At 41.3% G+C, this 18,956-nt stretch overlaps 1 protein-coding gene across 2 annotated transcripts in view; it reads left to right on the top strand.

Moving 5' to 3' along the window:
* Positions 1 to 2,626: 2,626 nt before the first annotated feature.
* The window catches only part of LOC148349338 (bromodomain-containing protein 8-like), a 29,341-nt gene continuing 13,011 nt past the window's right edge, over positions 2,627 to 18,956 (top strand). Inside the window, exons 1-17 of one of the 2 annotated variants that reach the window (XM_088320569.1) lie at positions 2,627 to 2,917; positions 3,008 to 3,061; positions 4,240 to 4,336; positions 4,471 to 4,540; positions 7,176 to 7,225; positions 7,297 to 7,419; positions 8,364 to 8,444; positions 8,506 to 8,570; positions 11,456 to 11,568; positions 11,630 to 11,785; positions 13,332 to 13,407; positions 13,489 to 13,617; positions 15,036 to 15,175; positions 16,527 to 16,839; positions 17,951 to 17,988; positions 18,058 to 18,287; positions 18,351 to 18,443. In XM_088320569.1, the coding sequence (XP_088176695.1) occupies positions 3,043 to 3,061; positions 4,240 to 4,336; positions 4,471 to 4,540; positions 7,176 to 7,225; positions 7,297 to 7,419; positions 8,364 to 8,444; positions 8,506 to 8,570; positions 11,456 to 11,568; positions 11,630 to 11,785; positions 13,332 to 13,407; positions 13,489 to 13,617; positions 15,036 to 15,175; positions 16,527 to 16,839; positions 17,951 to 17,988; positions 18,058 to 18,287; positions 18,351 to 18,443 (1,793 nt within the window). In that variant the 5' untranslated portion in view covers positions 2,627 to 2,917; positions 3,008 to 3,042. Of the gene's footprint in view, positions 2,918 to 3,007; positions 3,062 to 4,239; positions 4,337 to 4,470; positions 4,541 to 7,175; positions 7,226 to 7,296; positions 7,420 to 8,363; positions 8,445 to 8,505; positions 8,571 to 11,430; positions 11,569 to 11,629; positions 11,786 to 13,331; positions 13,408 to 13,488; positions 13,618 to 15,035; positions 15,176 to 16,526; positions 16,840 to 17,950; positions 17,989 to 18,057; positions 18,288 to 18,350; positions 18,444 to 18,956 lie in introns of those variants that run through there. The other variant, XM_088320570.1, reaches the window with a different exon arrangement.

Genomic DNA, 18,956 nt, shown 5'->3' with positions numbered 1-18,956 from the left:
CTGCCAACGAGATCAAAGAGATCAAAGCCAGCAGATAAGCTAATGTTGTGACTCATTTCATCTGCAGAAACTGTAATAAAAACCTCATCATCCAGTCCAGCGTGAATGTGGATCTTTGGTGGGACAGGTACACCACGGTTACACATATAGTGGTCAAACAATAGACTGTCCCTTTAATAACTCAGTAATCCCTCGCTGTGTTTTGGTTTTTCACTGCTTTTGAGGATTTTCATCGTGTTTTGTGTAGGGACGATGCCCACAGCCAGCTCTACCCATAGAAGAATCCATTCACAGGAAGTGACCAGACTCTCCAGCTGTATAATAAAGATTTGAAACCCAGAAGTGTTATTGATTTGCATCTGTGTGTCAGGAATTATTTTATTGCGTATTGCAACTTAAAACAAAGACTAGATTTAATAAATGGAAGAGAAACGATTTAAAAAGAATATACAAACATTTTTGACCGATCACATTTAACCATATGGGTCTGAAATATATGTATACAGTATATGTATACTGGGTATATATATATATATATATATATATATATATACAGGGTTGGGTAAAGTTACTTTAACTGATTACTTTCAATTAATTTTGGATTACTCCAATACCTCATCTCATCTCATCTCATCAGCTGCACCGCTTATCCTCAGTAGGGTCGCGGGGGTGCTGGAGCCCATCCCAGCAATCATCGGGCAGTGGGCAGGGGATACCCCGAACTGGTTGCCAGCCAATCGCAGGGCACACAGGGACAGACAACTCACTCGCTCATTCACACCTAGGGACAATGTGGACCGGCCAATTCACCTGAAATGCATGTTTTTGGAATGTGGGAGAAAACCGGAGTGCCCGGAGGAAACCCACGCAAGCACGGGGAGAACATACAAACTCCGCACAGTTAGGCCGGGAGCTGGATTTGAACCCACTCAGGAGGTTCCCACGACCTCAGAACTGTGCCGCACACGCGCTAACCACTGCGCCGCCGTGCTGCCCTATATTATATTATATTATATTATATTATATTATCTCATCTCATCAGCTGCACCGCTTATCCTCAGTAGGGTCGCGGGGGTGCTGGAGCCCAAAAAAACTAAATATGAATAAAATTACTAAATTTTGTGCAGGCTTGGGGGAGTAACGGAATACATGGAACGGCAAAAATGATGTTGGCAAGCTGTTTGGATTCATTTTCATTTTGTTTCTGTCGCATTTTATGTTAGTTTTGCCGGAGATCAAAGAGATCAAAGCCAGGAGAGAAAGCTTACCACGTGTTGTGAGTCATAATTTTATAGTAATTGAAAGTAATCCAGTTAAAGTAACCCTACCCAACCCTGTATATATATATGTATATATATATATATGTATACTAAATATGAATAAAATTAATTCTATCAATAAACTTGTGGTTAATGCTACGCATTTGGGTTCTGATTCTGTTCTGGTCGTGACATACACACACACAAACACATGATGGCGAAAAAATATATACATTTTCTACGCAATAGTGCAATACAAGTATAGCAACGAGGTTATTTTAAAATTATAATCTGAGAGTAAAGAAGTGTTTTGTAAGTGTTTTTAAACTACAGTACTTTTATCTGTTGAACAAATGCTTGAGCCTGTAAATAGGGTTTGTTCTTTGGTTTTAATGTATAACATGGTATTTGATAAATAAAGTTTCCACTTCAAGGGTTTTGCTATGAGGGACTGTTTTGGAATGCAATTCCTGTAAAAAAAATAAGAGAATACTCACTGTACATCTTTCAGAATTATTCCAATGATTTTACTGAATATGTCACACCCTGTTCTTAATGTTTTTGTGGTTCCTGTTTTTTCCCATTTAAAACCTAAGTAATAACAATGTCGTTGTGATAACATACCTGTCAACTGTATAAGTTTTCCCAGTATTTTATACTTTTTTTCAATTTGTATACGCTGTATAACAATCTAGGAAAGATTTTTTTCAAAACTCATTCTTTTTTGCTAGAATGAACTCGTTTTGCCCATTTTGTCTCAAATCTTTCATCTGCAATGTATAATAGGTGACACTAAATTTACCCCCCATACAAAATCGCCTGATTTTATACTAGCGAATATTATCACTTTGCAGAAGCATATAAATAATAGGACCGGGTACTGAGCCCTGTGGAACGCCACAGGAATCACAAAAAGGCTCAGAGGTTATAGCATCATAGGGGAAGAACTAAGAAAGATGCTGAATTTTTTTGTTGTTTATTTGGTAATTTTTACACAAATTATATTTGGTTTTATGATACATAGCGTGTCTTGCTGTGAGAAAATAGGTACCGCGTTGTGTTTGTAAGGTTTATTTTTGCTTTATAAGGGGAATTGCTATCATTAATAAGGGGGCAATTGGATGGTGCTCACAGGTATAAAATAAGATAAGAGGGAGTTAAAAATTGTACATTTAACTGCAAAGTCTTTGCACTAATGGGTAACAAAGAAGAAACGCTCGGGTCCAAAAAAAACTCGCTCAACCTTCATTTAGGAAATACGCAAAAGTGCAGAATTCGCATGCTCTTTCGGAATGCACTCCGGAAAAACGACCAAGCGTCACTCAATTTCATCTCTTCTCCCTTTTTTCCTTGCGAGCCAGCTTTCTGCGCGTGCGCGGTCGTGCGCGCACACGAGATTCAGCATGCAGCTAGCTACTTTCAAATGACGACGAAGACACGCTCGCTCGGCTCATTTTCTTCTTTTCTCTTCTCTCCATCTTTTTTTTTATGCTTTGAAACGTCGACAGAGTAGGGTTCGAACCCAGCACCTGGTCCGCTGGGGCGAGTTTCGAGTTGAGGCTCGCTTAAAAAGGGACATAATGCGACAATGAAGAAGATGGTCATGATGATGGGGCGCGCCGGCTAACGTAAAAAAAAATCGTTTGTGCTTGCTAAAGGTGAGCGCGCATGCGCGTGCATGTGTTTCGCTGCTCGGAGATCACGCACGTTTTGAGTGACAGGCTTTTGTTTGCGCGTGCGCGTGTCAGGATGTGCAGCGGGGGCGCGCGGCGATGACAGCGACATGGCAAGCGGCATCACAAGTGAGTCACAATTAGTGATGTGTCGTTCAAGAACGAAACGGCTAAGAGAGCCGACTCCCCATCACTCCGTTTCTCTCCCTTTCTCTCGCTCTCTTTCCCACTCTGTCTCCTTCTTTCTATCCCTTTCTGTATTTCCTTTGTTTTCTTAGTCTCCTTCTTTTGTCTCACACTTTCTTTCATTCTCTCCTCTTTTTCGGTCACTCTTTCTCCTTTTCTCTCTTTCGCCCTTTCCCACTTTGTCTCTTTCATCCCTCGATTTCCTTCTCTTGTTTTCTTACTCTTTCATTCTCTCCTCTTTTTCTTTGTCTTTCTCTCTTTTGGTCACTCTGGTTCCCCTTCTCTTTTGCCGTTTCCCACTGTCTGTCTCTTTCATTCCCTCTATTTGACTGTCTTTGTTTCTCTCATTCTGTCTCTTTCATTTTTTCTCTAGTTCTCCTCTTTCTGTTTTGTTCTCTATCTTGTTCCGCCTCTCTTTCTCTCTTCTTTTCTTTCTTATTTTCTGTCTTAGTACTTCTCTGTTTCTCTCTTGCTTTATCTTTTTTACTCTGTCTGTCTTTCCTTTTTCCTCTCTCTCTTTTTCTCTTCTTGTTCATTTACCCCTTTCTTACTTTCTTTCTCATTCTTTCTCTGTGTCTTTCTCTTGCCTGCTCTCTTTCTTTCTCTGTCCCTCACCGTTTCTCTTTTTCACCCTCTCCCTTTCTTTCACTGTCTCTCTCTCCTTTTCATTCCCTTTCTCGTTTTCATCACATCTTCCTCACTCTTTCTGTTTCTCTTTCTCCCTTTATTGATCTGGTCAATATAAGTGGTGTCTTCTCTGTGTTGTTTGCTTAATAGTATAAGCAATTTGAAAGTTTAAATGAGGTAAACATTTACTGTATAGTGAAACAATGAAGACTCTTATAATATAGTAGCATACATGATTTTCAAATTAATTATTTAGTGCATAATGTGTCATAGTTATCAGTATATTATTTAAAAAGAAAATCTGAACAGCTGTCGGGTAGCCGAAGACCCGGCTCTTTTTAGTGAGCCGAAAGAGCCGTTTTTTTCTAAAACGAGCCCGAATTCTTTTCATTAGAATACAAGGGATTCAGATGGCAGACCGAGTTAGCATGCTGAAGCTAAAGAAATGGCAAACCTCTCTTTCTCTCTTCCTCAATGTGACTTTTTCTCCGCAGATCACAAGCCGTTTGTGATGGGCCCAACGGAACCGTGGTCGCTCCGGGAGAAGCTGTGTTTGGCAACCTCGGTCATGAAAAGCGGAGACCGAAACTGGTACCCGATTGGCATGGAGTGCCCCATAATCATGTCGTGACGCACCGTCTGCATAAAAACAAATATTTGGTTGTGGTTCTTTGCAACGTAGAAGTTGGTGGCGCTCATCTGCCCTCCTTACTCTTGGTTTTCAGGGTCTCAGTCAGCCGAGCCATCAAACCCTTCGCGGAACCCGGGCGCCCACCTGACTGGTTCTCGCAAAAAGTACGTCCGTCTCATGCTAAAATGAGCTTCCTTCCATTCATTTTTTATGGTTTGTTTCCATACAGGCAATAATCCGATCGCAAAGGGAATATTCCCAGTATTCCCATCATAGTCCGATTTAATGTTTTCCAAATGGGTTAGCCCGGGGGTCAGAAACCTGCGGCGTTAGAGCAATGTCTGAAACTCACGACAAAGAGTTACCAGACACCAGGGCAGACAACTCTGAAAAGTTGCCTGCCCCATTTTTCACAACTTGAAACACAATAAGACGACTCATCGCAAAAAAACATTGTTGCAAACTATTAAGGATTGATAATCAGAATATATAACAGAACAACACTTTAAAATTAAGTTTATTATAAATCTACTTATACGATTCATAGCATGTATATGACATCTGCCATCAGTATGTACCTGTATTAACTCATCTTCATTCATGCAATGTTTGCGTTGCGTCGTCTGCTACAAGCCACGTGAACTCTTTCCACGATGCTTTTAATATACGTTTACGTTTTGCAGCGTCATAAATTTTGTTAGCTTCTTTTGAATCTTCTGGGGCTGAGGTTTTTGACTTGATTCCTAACCACTTATCCATTTTTCTTGTGTTTTCTGTGCGACTACTTTGGAAAATGATAGGCAAATGCGCGACTTTAAAGTCCGGAAGCACAAAGTTATTCGATGTAGGCTTCTGATTGGCTGCCGAGTACGCAAATTGCCTAACGAACCAAAATTCCGAAATTTCCAAACCGAACGAAGATTTCGAAATCGGAATAAAGCACACGTTTGATTTGAAAAAAATAAAGATATATATATATATATTTTTGTAAAAGTTGTCGGCCAGCCGGGCAGAGACGTTGTGTAAGTTGTACGCCCGACGTAAGAGATGCACGCCCCAGGCAGCCGTTTTTTCAGACACTGGTTAGAGCTCCGTGTGGTTCTTTAGCACTGAATAGAATGATTGCCTGCATGGTAACACACACGAAAATATTTGGACAGTGACATAAACACATCCAGAAAGACAATAATATAATTAATACAGGCTTAAAGTGAACAATCTCAGCTGCAATTTGACACTTTCCACATCATAAACATAAGAAGGGGTCTGGAGCTGATTTGGAAGCTGTTGTTTGGAACACACATCAAAAGTTCATAATAGAGTTGAAGCAGAAGATCCTGAGACTAAAACGAGAAGAAATCCACAAGAGAGATAGCTCAAAGGAATCCAAATTTAAAAAAATGGTGGATATACATGTAACTGCGGTGTCCCACCAAGGATCCACATTCAGGCTGGACTGGATGATGAGGCTTTTAATTCAGTTACGTTAGCAGCGCGCTGGAGACTGCAATGAGTGACACAACATACACACACCATGTGGTTAGCACCTCCGCTGGTTCTCAACATCATTAGCAGCACGCTGGAGACTGCTAACAATACCCGCCTTCCGGTCATAAAACCAGAGGCTAAACTAAACTTTACCCCATACCAGCAGGTGGCACTGTTGGACTCGTCATTGCAGGACACTTATACACAAACTATACAAACATATTTCAGCAGGAATTTCAACAAAACAAAAGTTATTATTACACCTGTTATATATATATATATATATATATATATATATATACACACTGGGTCAAAGTATCTGGATGAATTCTAAAGTGTAAAGAGATAGACTTTCTTCTCAGGTCCACCCAAATGCTGCAGAGTTCATTAGACAACAAAGGCAACCCAGGAGTTTATTAGCGTAAAGAAGTGGAATATTCCGCAATGGCCAAGTCAATCTCCAGATCTCAACCCAATCAAGCATGCATATTACTTGCTCAGGACAAGGTTTAATGTGGAAAGACCCACAAACCAGCAAAAACACAAGGCTGCTGGCACAGCATCAAGGAGGAGGAAATCCAACGTTTGGTTATCCATTGGTTCCCAAACTTCAGGGAGTGACTGCTTCCAAAGGATTTGCAACAAATCTTTTTTTTTTTTTTTTAGGATGAAGCCTAATTGTCCTATTACGTTTGAGCCCGTAAAAGGTGTGTTTGAAAAAAATAATTTGCAATTCCTTTGTTTTCAGTCAGATGTCGTTGTTCAACCACTTGAATTAAACACTACAGTCTTCATTTCAATTCTATCTATCGATCTATCTACCCTGGTCATATCCTTTGGGAGGGGTGACCGACAGCAAGACAAACACATACAAAAATAAAGAAAATAAAAAAGGGAAAAAGTAGCAAAAAACACAAAGATTTTTGGACCATGGTCAACCCAAATTCCTTAACACCCAAACAAGTTGAGCACTTCAGCACCCAAGTCGGTCATGCTTTCTTCCCTCCAGTTGAAACGGGACACAAGAAAGCAGCCATGTCACTCGGGTCAGGGTGACACAACACACTCTTTTGTTCAACAGCAGGGCCCGACAGCTTTCACTGGTTTACCCCTGCCGCATCATACGGGTGCCCTGCCCATCCCTTAGAACACGTCTAAACATCCCACTATCCTTTTACAACACCTTTCAATTCTGGCCAAGATATTTCATTTCAAGCCCACCGTGGTCGCAATGAAACTTGTAAAAATTATGTTACTGTCCAAACATTTCCGGGCCAAACTGTCGTCATTGACCTCCATTTTCTGCGCCAGCACTGCGCCGCCAAGTATTCCGAGCTCCTGGAAAACACGGAAGCCCCCAAGTGAGTGGTGTGAAAGCGAGCGATCGTGCGCTACCGAAATGTTGCCGTGACATTGTGAAATACGCGTGCAGGAGGAAGCGCGGCGAGAAAGGGGAAGTGGAGGAGACGGCGGGGGACGTCATCGTGCGTCGGCTGACGGCTCAGCGGGTGGAACAGCTGAAAACCTTGATCGGGAAAACCCGGGAGGAGCACAGGTGAGCCGTTCCTGACCACGCCCACCAAGGACAAGATTCTAGACCTTCAAACTGTGGGTGTTATAAATTTGATCAAAATATAACTAAAATAGAGGTTTGCCATCTAGAGAACATAGCCAGAGTTGGCCCATTTCTCCCACAGGTAAACAAGGAGGTGCTGATGCATGCTTTTATATTCTCTCGTGTTGATTTGTGTAATGCACTGCTCTCCCCAAAAAGAATATTGCCAGCTTGCAACTACTGCAAATTCAGCAGCAGGTGTGCTTATGTAGGCTGGAGGGAGGATCACATGAAACCAGTTTTGAAACTGATACATTGGCTCCCCGTGCGTTTCAGGGTTAGACTTAGAGGTGTTTTTACTAGTTTTTCCTATCTGTCTGATTTGCTTTTATTATATAAGTCCCCGCTGTCCCTGAGGTATTTGGCAGCAGTTGAACTGTTTTTCGGGTAAGGACCCAAATCTACAGTAAAGTAAAATGCTTGGTGACTCAGGTCAGCCGATCAGCTGATGGCAGAGATGATTATATTGTACACAGCAGAAAAAAGTAAAAAGCTAAAATCAATAAAAAGTAAAAATCTTTGAAAAAAGAAACAAAAGAAAAAAAAGGAGGGAGAAACGGAAAAAGCAGGTAAAAGGTAAAAGAAAAACAAAAGAAAAAATGAAAGAAAAACAGAATAAAAAAATTGGGAAAAAATAGAATACAAAAATAAAAATTAAAAAGATAGAAAGAAAAGAAGACGTTTTGGGTTGTCCCATTCATATATATTACTGATAATAATATAACCATATGCACAAAATGAATAATTAAAAAAATACATTATTCCACTAAATTATTAAAGCATTTTTTAACTCTACAGAAAACCTTTAACTCAAACAATTACATTTTGACAATTTTGAAAATACTTCAAAATGGAGTCCAGTACTTTCCGTTGTCAACTTGCAGGACGCTGAAGAGAGAATCAGCGCTGGTGCGAGCCGGTCGTCTGGATGCCAAACTGGAAGAATTATGGAAGGACATTCAGCGGTAGGTTTGCAAATGTGGCTCACCGTAACAACAAACATTGATTGTGTTTGGTGTGGGCCAGAAAAGAGAAAGCGGAGCGAGAGGAAGCTGAACAGAAGAGAAAAGTCACGGCCACCGCTTACCAAGGTAGCATCGTATTATAATGTATTTGCAAATGATATCAGAAGCATATAAATACTGAAAAGAAAGGGACCGGGTATTGAGCCCTGTGGAACACCACAAGTAACACTAAAAGGTTCAGAGGTCATATCAGCGCATCTAAGACAATGCATACCACTTGACATTGTCTGCTAGCAACACCTGAGAACGCAAAAGTCCTGATCTTGCCACTATGGCTGCAAGTAATGTCTATTTTAATAATCCACTACTCACCAAAATTAATTTTCTTTCTTTTTTTTTTCTTAAATTAAGCAACACCTTCATTTAATTATGTGGCAAATGATAATTAACACAGAATAAATTGGTACAATAACAAATACATATTTAATTAAACATACAGAGGATTTTTTTTTAGAAATGCCCAATTTAAAAAACAATTAAGCACAATGCTCAGTCAGTAGGAACATAAATTCATAGATAAACCTCTGTCCATTTTAGGGACAGGCAAACAAATAATACATTCAAATCAAGTAAATATTTTTCTCCCAGTCAGCCTTGAACAGGCTCATTATCAGCAGTAGAACAGTGATAAAATAAAGGTTTTGTGCATTTTGTGAAGTACATTTAGTGGTCAACTGCAAAGTCTGGAACAAAAAAAAACAAAAATTCTCAACAGTTTGAATTCAAAGATGACGTTTGCCGTTTTAAATGATTTTGTCATGCTCTCGAAGGTGGACTCAAATGCGGGGAAACCGGAATTTAGGCAGGTGTGCTCAACAAAGAATGGGATCTATTAACAAAAAAAACAAGAACAACAAACGCAAATAAACCAGGTCTTAAGAAAAACTCTCAAAGTGTCCAACCTAGAAACAAACCTGACATGGTAACGGGAGACAAGATGGAAGTGGGACAAAAATGGCAATGGCCCGATTCTGGGTGATGGTCAAACAGTCATTATAAAGGGTCAAGTGTGGGAGGATTGGGCACAGGTGTGCTCGGTTCCACCCTCCTTGGTTGGCACCCTCTGGTAAAGGTGGCCTACCAGATCCTGACAGTTTTAACAACTGACATTTGTTCTTCCGACTTCATGCATTTAATTTCAAATACGTTTGTCAGGCACAGTCTGGCATAACGCTCAAGCTCTCTTTTATAGCAAAATATACAATTTTAAAGTGTACTATGCATGTCATCAGAACCATATTGGCTCGAATGTTACTTGAATCTTACAGAGGCGAGTCAGACTCGATCAATTGTCCGACATTCTTTCTCCTTAAATGTTCGTGGAGAACCCATACCTGTCAACCTCCACGGCTCCATGCCCTTACAAACTGTTATATTTCCCTTACAAAATAATCTTACATCATATATTTTTTTGGGCAGCACGGCAGCGCAGTGGTTAGCGCTTGTGCGGCACAGTCCATGTCATGGGAACCTGTCGTGGGTTCAAATCCAGCTCCAGACTTCCTGTGCGGAGTTTGCATGTTCTCCCTGTGCTTGTGTGGGTTTCCTCCGGGCACTCCGGTTTCCTCCCACATTCCAAAAACATGCGTTTCAGGTGAATTGGCCGGTCCAAATTGTCCCTAGGTGTAAATGAGCGAGTGAGTTGTCTGTCCCCGTGTGCCCTGCGATTGGCTGGCAACCAGTTCAGGGTGTCCCCTGCCCACTGATTGCTGGGATGGGCTCCAGCACCCCCGCGACCCTACTGAGGATAAGCGGTGTGGCTGATGAGATGAGATGTGGCTGATGAGATATATTTTTTTCAAACGTGTTTATTTATGTAATTTAACATGTTATATTGTACATGTGTTTCTTTATATCATATATATTGTTATTTAACATTTTGTTGTGAGGTATTGAGTTGCTCGACATGAGGTTTATTATAAAAAAAGTTCAAAAATTAAGTAGCTTGGACGTTCACTGTAGAAGGGAAAAATACATGCACATAGAATTAAGTAGAATAATACATTTTCTTATTCAAATTATGAATTCATTTTCTGTATTAAATTAGTGTTGGTAATATATTGATTAAAGGGATAACAACAAACCTGTTTTTTTTTCATTTTCTCCTTTTATACTTACTTAATATACTGATTAAAGGGATAACAACAAACCTGTCTTTTTTATTTTCTCCTTTTATACTTCCTTTTTTTCTTACCTTCTTTATACAACATAATAATTCGCAATATAATGCATCAAAGCAGGTGAGCCGTTTGAGAGCCGGCTCTCTTTAATGAGTTGAGCCGAAAAAGCCGGTTCTCTAAAAAGAGACGGACTTCCTTTCACTACACAACTACCACGGAATGATGCATGATGGGAAATCCCCAGGCGGAAGATGCACGCGCACAGTAGCATCAAACCGCTCGCTCCGTTTGCAACGAAAAAAAACGATACCGAGATAGAGGCTACCGCGGCGAACTCGTTTGACTTGATTGATTTGCCGTTTCGTGAAAGTTGGTGTTTACCGGATGGTACCCATAATTGACAAATTTGCATTTTTCCGTATAGATTTTCTTGTACGTCGTACACGTCTTATAATGCATGATAAACGTACTTTGTACGGCAAAAACATACAGGTGGACAGGTATGAGAACCTAAATGCTGCCATGATACACAAGGTTAGCTTTACAAACTTTGCAAATAGTCTTATTATTGGCTGTATCCAGGCAAAAATACTCCCAAACTTTAGAAGTTTGTGTACGCGTACACTTATTTGATGGTGGCGATAGAGAAGCCATGGCGCATGAGTGACGCTCAGCAGAGATTATAGTCATGCAAGATGCCTCACTCAGTTGGAAAAACGTGTCTATTGACAATAGTCCACAATGGAGTTAATAGTCGACTGTTTCTAATATCAATTTTGGTAGACAACTTTGACTAATTGTTGCAGCCCTACTTGCCGCTGTCTCCTTTAGCCAGACAGGTAGCCAAAGCCGCGCCTCGGCGTGATGCCGTGCATTCGCCAACATCTTCTCATGCCGGCAGCTCAGAGTTCTCATCGGGCACTGACCTTTCATCTGCGACTGATGTAAGTTTCACGTTGCCAGAGAGTTTTGGTGCCATCTTTAGCTGGTCTGTCCCCTCTGCAGGCTACAGGACGTACCGGGTTCTCTTCATCAGCAGATTCTTCAGTGCTCGGCGAGGACCAGAACAAAATCCTGGCCCAGAGAGGAACACCTCCGCCATCCCCGCTCCTCTCCGAGCTCCTGAAGAAAGGCAACATCTTGGCCACGGCCTCCAGACTGGTAACGTCTTCCAGTGATCAGAATTCCGGCTCCTTTTGAGAAAAGCAGCTCTTTTGGCTCGGCTTACGAAATAGATCCGGCACTTTCAGCTCTCCAAACAGCTCTTCAGAATCTTTTTGTTACTTTAATCCAAAAATAACTTTAATTAAGAAGCTTTATACACAAAACAACTTCAAGGGACAGTGAGTAATATTTAGTGCAACCTAGTGGTACAAGAACCTTTATTCAGTAAAAACAAACAAACATTGATTTAAATAATAGGCACAAAGGCATTAACTATCTCAGCAATGTTAATTTTTATAAATATTCATATTTTGAAAAAAAAAATGTATTTCTTTTACATAGTAGAATTCAGACCTAGTAGTTGCCGCCATGTTTGTCTGGTTTTCTCATTAAACAATACAGTGCCGCTATTGGTCACATTTAACACAATGTATCTTTAAAATAAGTGATATAATATAAAAAAGAAAAAATGTACAAACAAAATACACAAGAGAAAAAGCAGAAGAGAGAGTAAAAGAAAACACGAAAATAAGAAGTAAAAAGCAAGGGGAAAAAAGCAGAAGAAAAAAAAGAAAAAAAGACAGAAAAAAGGATAACAAGCAAGAAAAAAATGAGTAAAAGGCTTAGAAAGAAGAAAAATAAGGAAAAGTAAAGAAAAAAGAGCACTAATAAGAAGAAGAAAGAATGAAAAAGAAGTAAAAAGCAAGGAAAAAGAAAAAAAGCAGAAAGAAAAAAGAAAAAAAGACAGAAAAAAGGATAACAAGCAAGAAAAAAGGAGTAAAAGGCTAAGAAAGAAACAAAAGGAAAAAGAAAAAAAGGCAAACAACTAGAGAAAAGGCAGGAAAAAAAGAAAAAAGAACTAATAAAATAAAAAAGCATGAAAAAGAAATAAAAAGCTAGGAAAACAAGAGAAAAGAAAAAAACAAGAAAAAAATGAAAGAGAGCAAAGAATATTGCAAGAAAAAAGGGTAAAAAGCTAGAAAGAAAAAAAGGAAAAGGTATAAAAGAAAGCAAAAAGAATAAAAAAATAGGAAAAAGAGAAATAATAAAAAGGAAAAAAAAATAGCAAAATAGAAAACAAAAAGAAGTTTTGGGTTGTCCCTTTAATCGATATATTACCCATAATAATATAACATTATGCACAAAATGAATAAATAATTAAAAAAAAACATTTCCTTTACTAAAATTTCAAAGCATTTGTTTTTTTTAACTCTACAGTGTACTTTTGAGTCATTTAAACATCGTATACTGAGGCAAGTCAAGCAAATCACCGAAATACAAGAATAAACTTGAACCTAATCCTGAAAATAACATAAGCTATTCAAAAATCTAGAAGTTGACAACATGGAATCCACCAAAAAGTTTCGAAGGAAACCGGCTCTTGATTGGTGGGGAGTCAGCTGTGGTAGTTGACTTCAAAGAATAAGCTCATGGAACTTTTTCGTCCGCAAACAACGCATAGATAACGTCTTCAGCCCACCCTGCAAAATGGATTTTCAACCTTGTAATGGCGGTAATTTTTTTGGGGGGGAATTCCTACCAGACCGGCGAGCATGACGTCCCTGCTGCTATTTCATCCGCAGCGCCGGAGCCGCCGTTGCCCTTCTCGCCGGCATCAGGTTCATACCGACTTGCAGAGATTCCACTCCAATACTTCCAATGCTCTTTCTCATGTATTCAAACGTCCGTGTTTCCGGCAGGCGCTCCGATGTTGTCTCGGCTCCTCGAAGCGGGCCCCACGCGTCTCTCGGCCCCGTTGGGATTCACGGCCAGCGCGCAGTCGCTCTCTAGCGCGACATTGCCCTCTTCTGACGCCTCGCCAACTTCAGGTCCTAAAACTTTTATATGCAAGTCAGCTGCAAGAACGGTTATAGATCTCATGTTTCTCTTTGAAATAACCTCTAGTCCAGACCTGGGGACTCCAGTTCCCCAGGGCCACACGTCCATGATTTTGGAGGTTTCTCTTCTTCAACTCAAGGAATACAAATGATCAGCTTGTTAGCAGGCTGGCAGAAATTTATTCATGATCCTTGTGATTGGAATGACCTCTATTGAAGCAGACAAACCGAAAATATCATGTAGGGACTGCGGACCTCGAGGACTGGAGTACTCATGTCTGTTCTAGTCATCGATTTGTATTAAGTATCTGCCATTAGAGAGCATGGATCTGATATCCATCCAATATCTGCACCGCTTATCCTCAGTAGGGTCACGGGGGCGCTGGAGCAGTGGGCAGGGGCCAGCCAGTCGAGAGGCACACAGAGACAGACATCGCACTTGCTCATTCACATCTAGGGACAATTTGGACGGGCCAATTAACCTGACATGCATGTTTTTGGAATGTGGGAGGAAACCGAAATGCCCGGAGGAAACCCACGCAAGCATGGGGAGAGCATGCAAACTCCGCACAGGAAGGTTCGATCTCATGACCTCAGATCTGTGCCGCACACGCGCTAATCACTGCGCTGCCGTTCTGTGGATCTGATATACGTCATGCAATTAGTTTTAAAACAGTATGAATAAAGTAAATTATATAACATGTTTAGTTTTTAAGCACTACATTTGATCAAATCTGGAAAAAGGTAAAAAAAAAAGGATGATTTTTGTTTTTGTTTATCTACATTTGACTCTGGTGTGAATCATCTTACTAAGCCTTTCGTCTGTCCAAAATGTTTTTGTGTCTTTTAAAGAAACTGGAAATGTATTTGGACGCACGTAATGTAGGTTCGACAAGCTGTCTTACGTACGTGTACAACTTAAACCGCAACGTGATTGACACACAGGCAGACACAGGCAGAAAGGGGCGGGTTCACTTTTGAGCCAATCAGAATGCAGAACACAACACGCAATGAAAATCTGCCAAGTAGCGAAACTATAAACTGTACTTTATATTTTTTGATTTTTGTTCGGTGAGTCAGAAAAAGCTTAACAGGTCGTAGTTCGTCCATGCCTTATTAAAAGCGAATGTTCCATTATTATTACTAGCGCCCTCTGGTGGCCTGTTGCAGACATAGAAATATAAAAGATGAAAATGTTTATATACAGTCTTGTTTAACTTAGATTTTGTTACAAAAGACAGGCTTTAATTTATCATAAATCACCTCTCCTAAGAAATCAAATACATAATTTGGGGTTTGCTTCGGGTTAGGTCCTGCAAATCAAATTAATTTGCGAGGCTCGGTCTGGGTCAGGCTACATTTTTTAGGCTTGATCTTACCCGGGATAGTGATGTGCAATTGCTTGCCAGAGATGGGATCAATGGCGCCTTCAGCTTCCTTTGAGGGCCAGCCTCCCCCCCAGGCCATGAGTGAGGAGGACGTGTCCTACATAACGGATGAACTGGACCTGAAGACGGTTGGGGACATCATAGCCATCATTGAGGACAAGGTGATTATTTGGCAGAGGAGAACCATTCCAACAGTTACCGTATCTTCCTGATTATCAGGCACACCCAAAAACGCCAAACTGGACAGAAATTGAAATGTGCACATTATTATCCGGTATATCTTGTATGCAGACAAAATTTGTAGTAGTGGAATTAGAGATCAGTGGATACATTCGAAGGGATTGAACTGGTAAGACTATTGAAACCTAACCAGGTTTCTAGGAACATGGTAAATGGTTTATAGAGCGCTTTTTCAAGTCAATGAAGACCTCCCAAAGCGCTTTACAATGTGCTTCACACACACACACACACACACACACACACCAATAGGGAGTCAGCCATGCAAGGCGCCTACCTGCTTATTGGGGGCATTAGGGATTCAGTGTCTTGCCCAAGGACACCTCCACATATAATACGGAGGAGTCGGGAATCAAACATTGATGATTGTTCACAATTGCATAGCATTAGATGTAACAGGAATCAAACCCGGAACGTGGCGGATTCCATTCACTAGACCTATAGAGAAACATACGACACATGAAAAAGCTTTAGGTCTTATCGCATTATCACATTATTTTTAGTTACTATACCAGATATGTCAAGAGAAAGCCATGAGTTTATTTATAACTTTCATGTCAAATGAATTACTTTCAACAATGCCTTTCTCATCATTCAGTTCTGAATCTCATGCGCGTCGTAAAGTCTGTGAGTTAGGGATACAATACTGTACTTCAGTATTCATTCGCCTGGCATGCAGCTGCAGGCCAGGTAGGGAGAGGTGCTAGTAGTGTGCCTGTCAGTCAATCAAACAAATCATAAAACTAAAGAGCCGAGGGTGCAAGGAGTGAGAAGGACTGTGTAATCTACATATAGAAGTGGTGATTTGAGCACAATGTTGGAGGGGTGAAATATTGATCCTAGGATAGTAGTATCAATCATATCCAAGGACTCACTTCGAATTGATAATATCGATATTTCGATCAAACCACAAACCTCTAGTGTCGTCTGTATCCCTATTGGTCTGGAGGATAGGATCCAGCGAGATCCCTGCCGCGTTCCGGGTTCAATTCTCATTGCATCTAATGTTGTGATCAGCGACGCATTTCGTCTAAATAATCAATGCGCAAATACATTTATTAATGGTATTTATTTAATTATAGTTCAATTCTAGGCCTTAGAGTTAAGGTTTAGTAATTGTGATCAGTGATATGTCCCAACAGGTCAATCACTGCTCTCATACGATGTGTTTTTTTTTTTTTGTGCCACCCTCGCTCTTAATTTAGTGTTCCGTGTTACCTATAATGCGGAAAGTACGGTAATTTCTATCTGTCGTTTAAAAAAAAAAAAAAACAGGCTGCAGACGCTCTGGACGCAGCTGCAGTGGAGGCCGCCCTGTTCCTGTGCGAAGAGAACGGACATACTCTACCGGGCGCATGGCAAACTGAGCCTTCCCCCGAGAAACAGGAAGACGAGTCGCAAGTCAGGGGCCAAACTCGGGCTGATCTCTCGGAAAAGTCTAAAGCGCCGGTGGGACCGGGCCCCCTTCCGCCAAGCTCCTCCTGCAGTTCCGGGAGCTTAGCGCTCTGTCATACTGGAGCATCTGCTCAGCCTCAAAGATATGTGACTCAGGAAGAGAGCCAAGAACGAAGACCACATCAAAATCCAGGTGAGTGAATGGTGGTGGGCAAACCTTTCATTTCTAACTATATTCTCACAGCCCGGCCCAATAATAACATTTGTAACAATGATAATAATAACAATCAAGGTTCGTACGGGTGCTTGAAATCCGGAAAAACTTTTGAATTTTAAGAAAAATGCCTACATTTGGGGCAGTGTTCCTTCTAAGCTGCGCGCGTGCAGTTTTTCGAGAACCGGCTTCTTCGGCTCGGCTCACTAAAAGGAACCGGCTCTTTCGGGTCCCAAACGGCTCTTCGGTTTGTTTTTGTCCTATTAGCTTGAGCTCATCTTTTTCAAGACTCAGGATTGTCTTTATATAATCTATCTATCTAATCTAAACTGCTTTAAAATTCCCAATTTGTGCGTGTTTTATAGGTGAAGTAAGAGAACCCATTTTTGTGAAAACTTAAATAGTTGTATTTTTGGGCTGGACGGACCAGGGCAGGAAACAGGAAAAAAGAACCCAATAGCTTAACGTACTCACAATTTATTGGGGAGAGGAGGAGGGCGCGCACGCTCGATCCGGGGACCGATGGTCGCGAAAGTGGATAGAAATCCAAACAAAAGCGTGGTAAAAATCAAACAAATCAGGCCAAAAAACAAAACAGGATCAAACGCAGGCAAATTTACAGGCTAGGCATTTCTCAGGGTTAAACAGGAGTCTTGCAGAAGGTTCACAGAAGTATCACAGAAGTTTCACAACGGCTCAAAGGAGCACGTTTAAGTACTGCCAAAGATTAATCAGTCAATGTGTCTCAGATGGTGTTCATGGGCGGGGCCAATTGGGCGCCTTGGCAACCGTGACAGAATCCAGCGCCACCCGGCTGGGACCAACTGTGCGTCATGACAACCGTGACAACATCTGCTTTTGTGTGGTCTCTTATGCCATTTGGCGGCCAAGTTGGGTACTGCAGCTCCCGATTATTGACCACTCCAGGCAGCAGAATCCAATCTTTTATTGGAACCAACTATTTGATTGATGCAATTGAACCTACGTGCAGGAACGCCAGGCCATTCTGCTTGTTGTCATTTCCATGAAAAATGCGAAGGAAATAGTCTTGACAGTGTAAAGGAAGTCTGTTGTTTTTCTTCTTCTGCAGAATCGGAAGATTTCGCAGTGACCGATGATGCAAAGCAGGTAAATCGGTCTGCTTCCTTTTGTCAGATTTTGTCAGAAATCGGCCACCTTTCCCTTTTATTTTTGCAGGAGACGAAGGACGAGAGTGAAAAGCGTCCAGAAAAGGCCTCGAGTGCAAATCTGGACGAGGAGGTCAACGAAGCGGAAGAAGAGGAGGACGGCGTGGAGGGATTGGACACGGAAACGGAGATGGCGGCCAGCGAGAGCGAGGACGCTTGCAGCCTCTACACCGCTTCATCCTCGCTGCCTCTCACCGCCACGGCCGACTCCATCGCTAGTAGCCCCGCTTCCTCGCAATTGTGCGCGTCCGTCGCTTATCCTCGGGTCACAATCCAGTTTTAACGTTTTCCTTTCTGGTGCAGCTCTTTATGCAGCGAGGACCTGGAGGCACTACAAGCTCACAAGATCTGGAAGAAGGCCATCATGCTGGTTTGGAGAGCCGCTGCCAATCACAGGTAGGACCGGTGTTTGGCGCATTATTGAAAAAAAAGGAATGGCTCTCATTCTGTCACGTGCATAGGGTCAATAAACCAAGCCCCTATCTTCAATCTGATGTCTGAGACCAGAGCGAGTAAAATAAAGCTGGAGAAAAACATTGCAGTTAAGGACATTTATTACAAAGTTTCAAAATAAAGATCAAATCAGAGTGCACTCTGGACCAATCGATGGAGACGCATCTCCCTCGCAAAAGCCTAGGAGTACCCTTCCTCCAAAAGGCATGCAAGAATGTTTCTCCCCCTGTCTTATAGGAAAAAGGCGCGGATTTGACAAAACGGAATAGAAACTAACAGGCTATCCTTGGAACTCACCTTACAAGATAAAAGGACCTCAACGAACAAAAGACTTTTGTTGTAACTGCACACAGCTGAATCTACAAGTTTGTATGATAAGATAAAGGCCGACTCATCGGAACACCAATGCTGGGAAAGTACTGATATGAAAGGATACAGTATGTGCATACTTCATTC

This window comes from Urocampus carinirostris, chromosome 17, assembly GCF_059441175.1.
Source record: "Urocampus carinirostris isolate Australia breed hairy pipefish chromosome 17, RoL_Ucar_1.0, whole genome shotgun sequence".
Classification (NCBI taxonomy): Eukaryota; Metazoa; Chordata; class Actinopteri; order Syngnathiformes; family Syngnathidae; genus Urocampus; species Urocampus carinirostris.
This window is presented reverse-complemented; position numbering and strand designations above follow the sequence as displayed.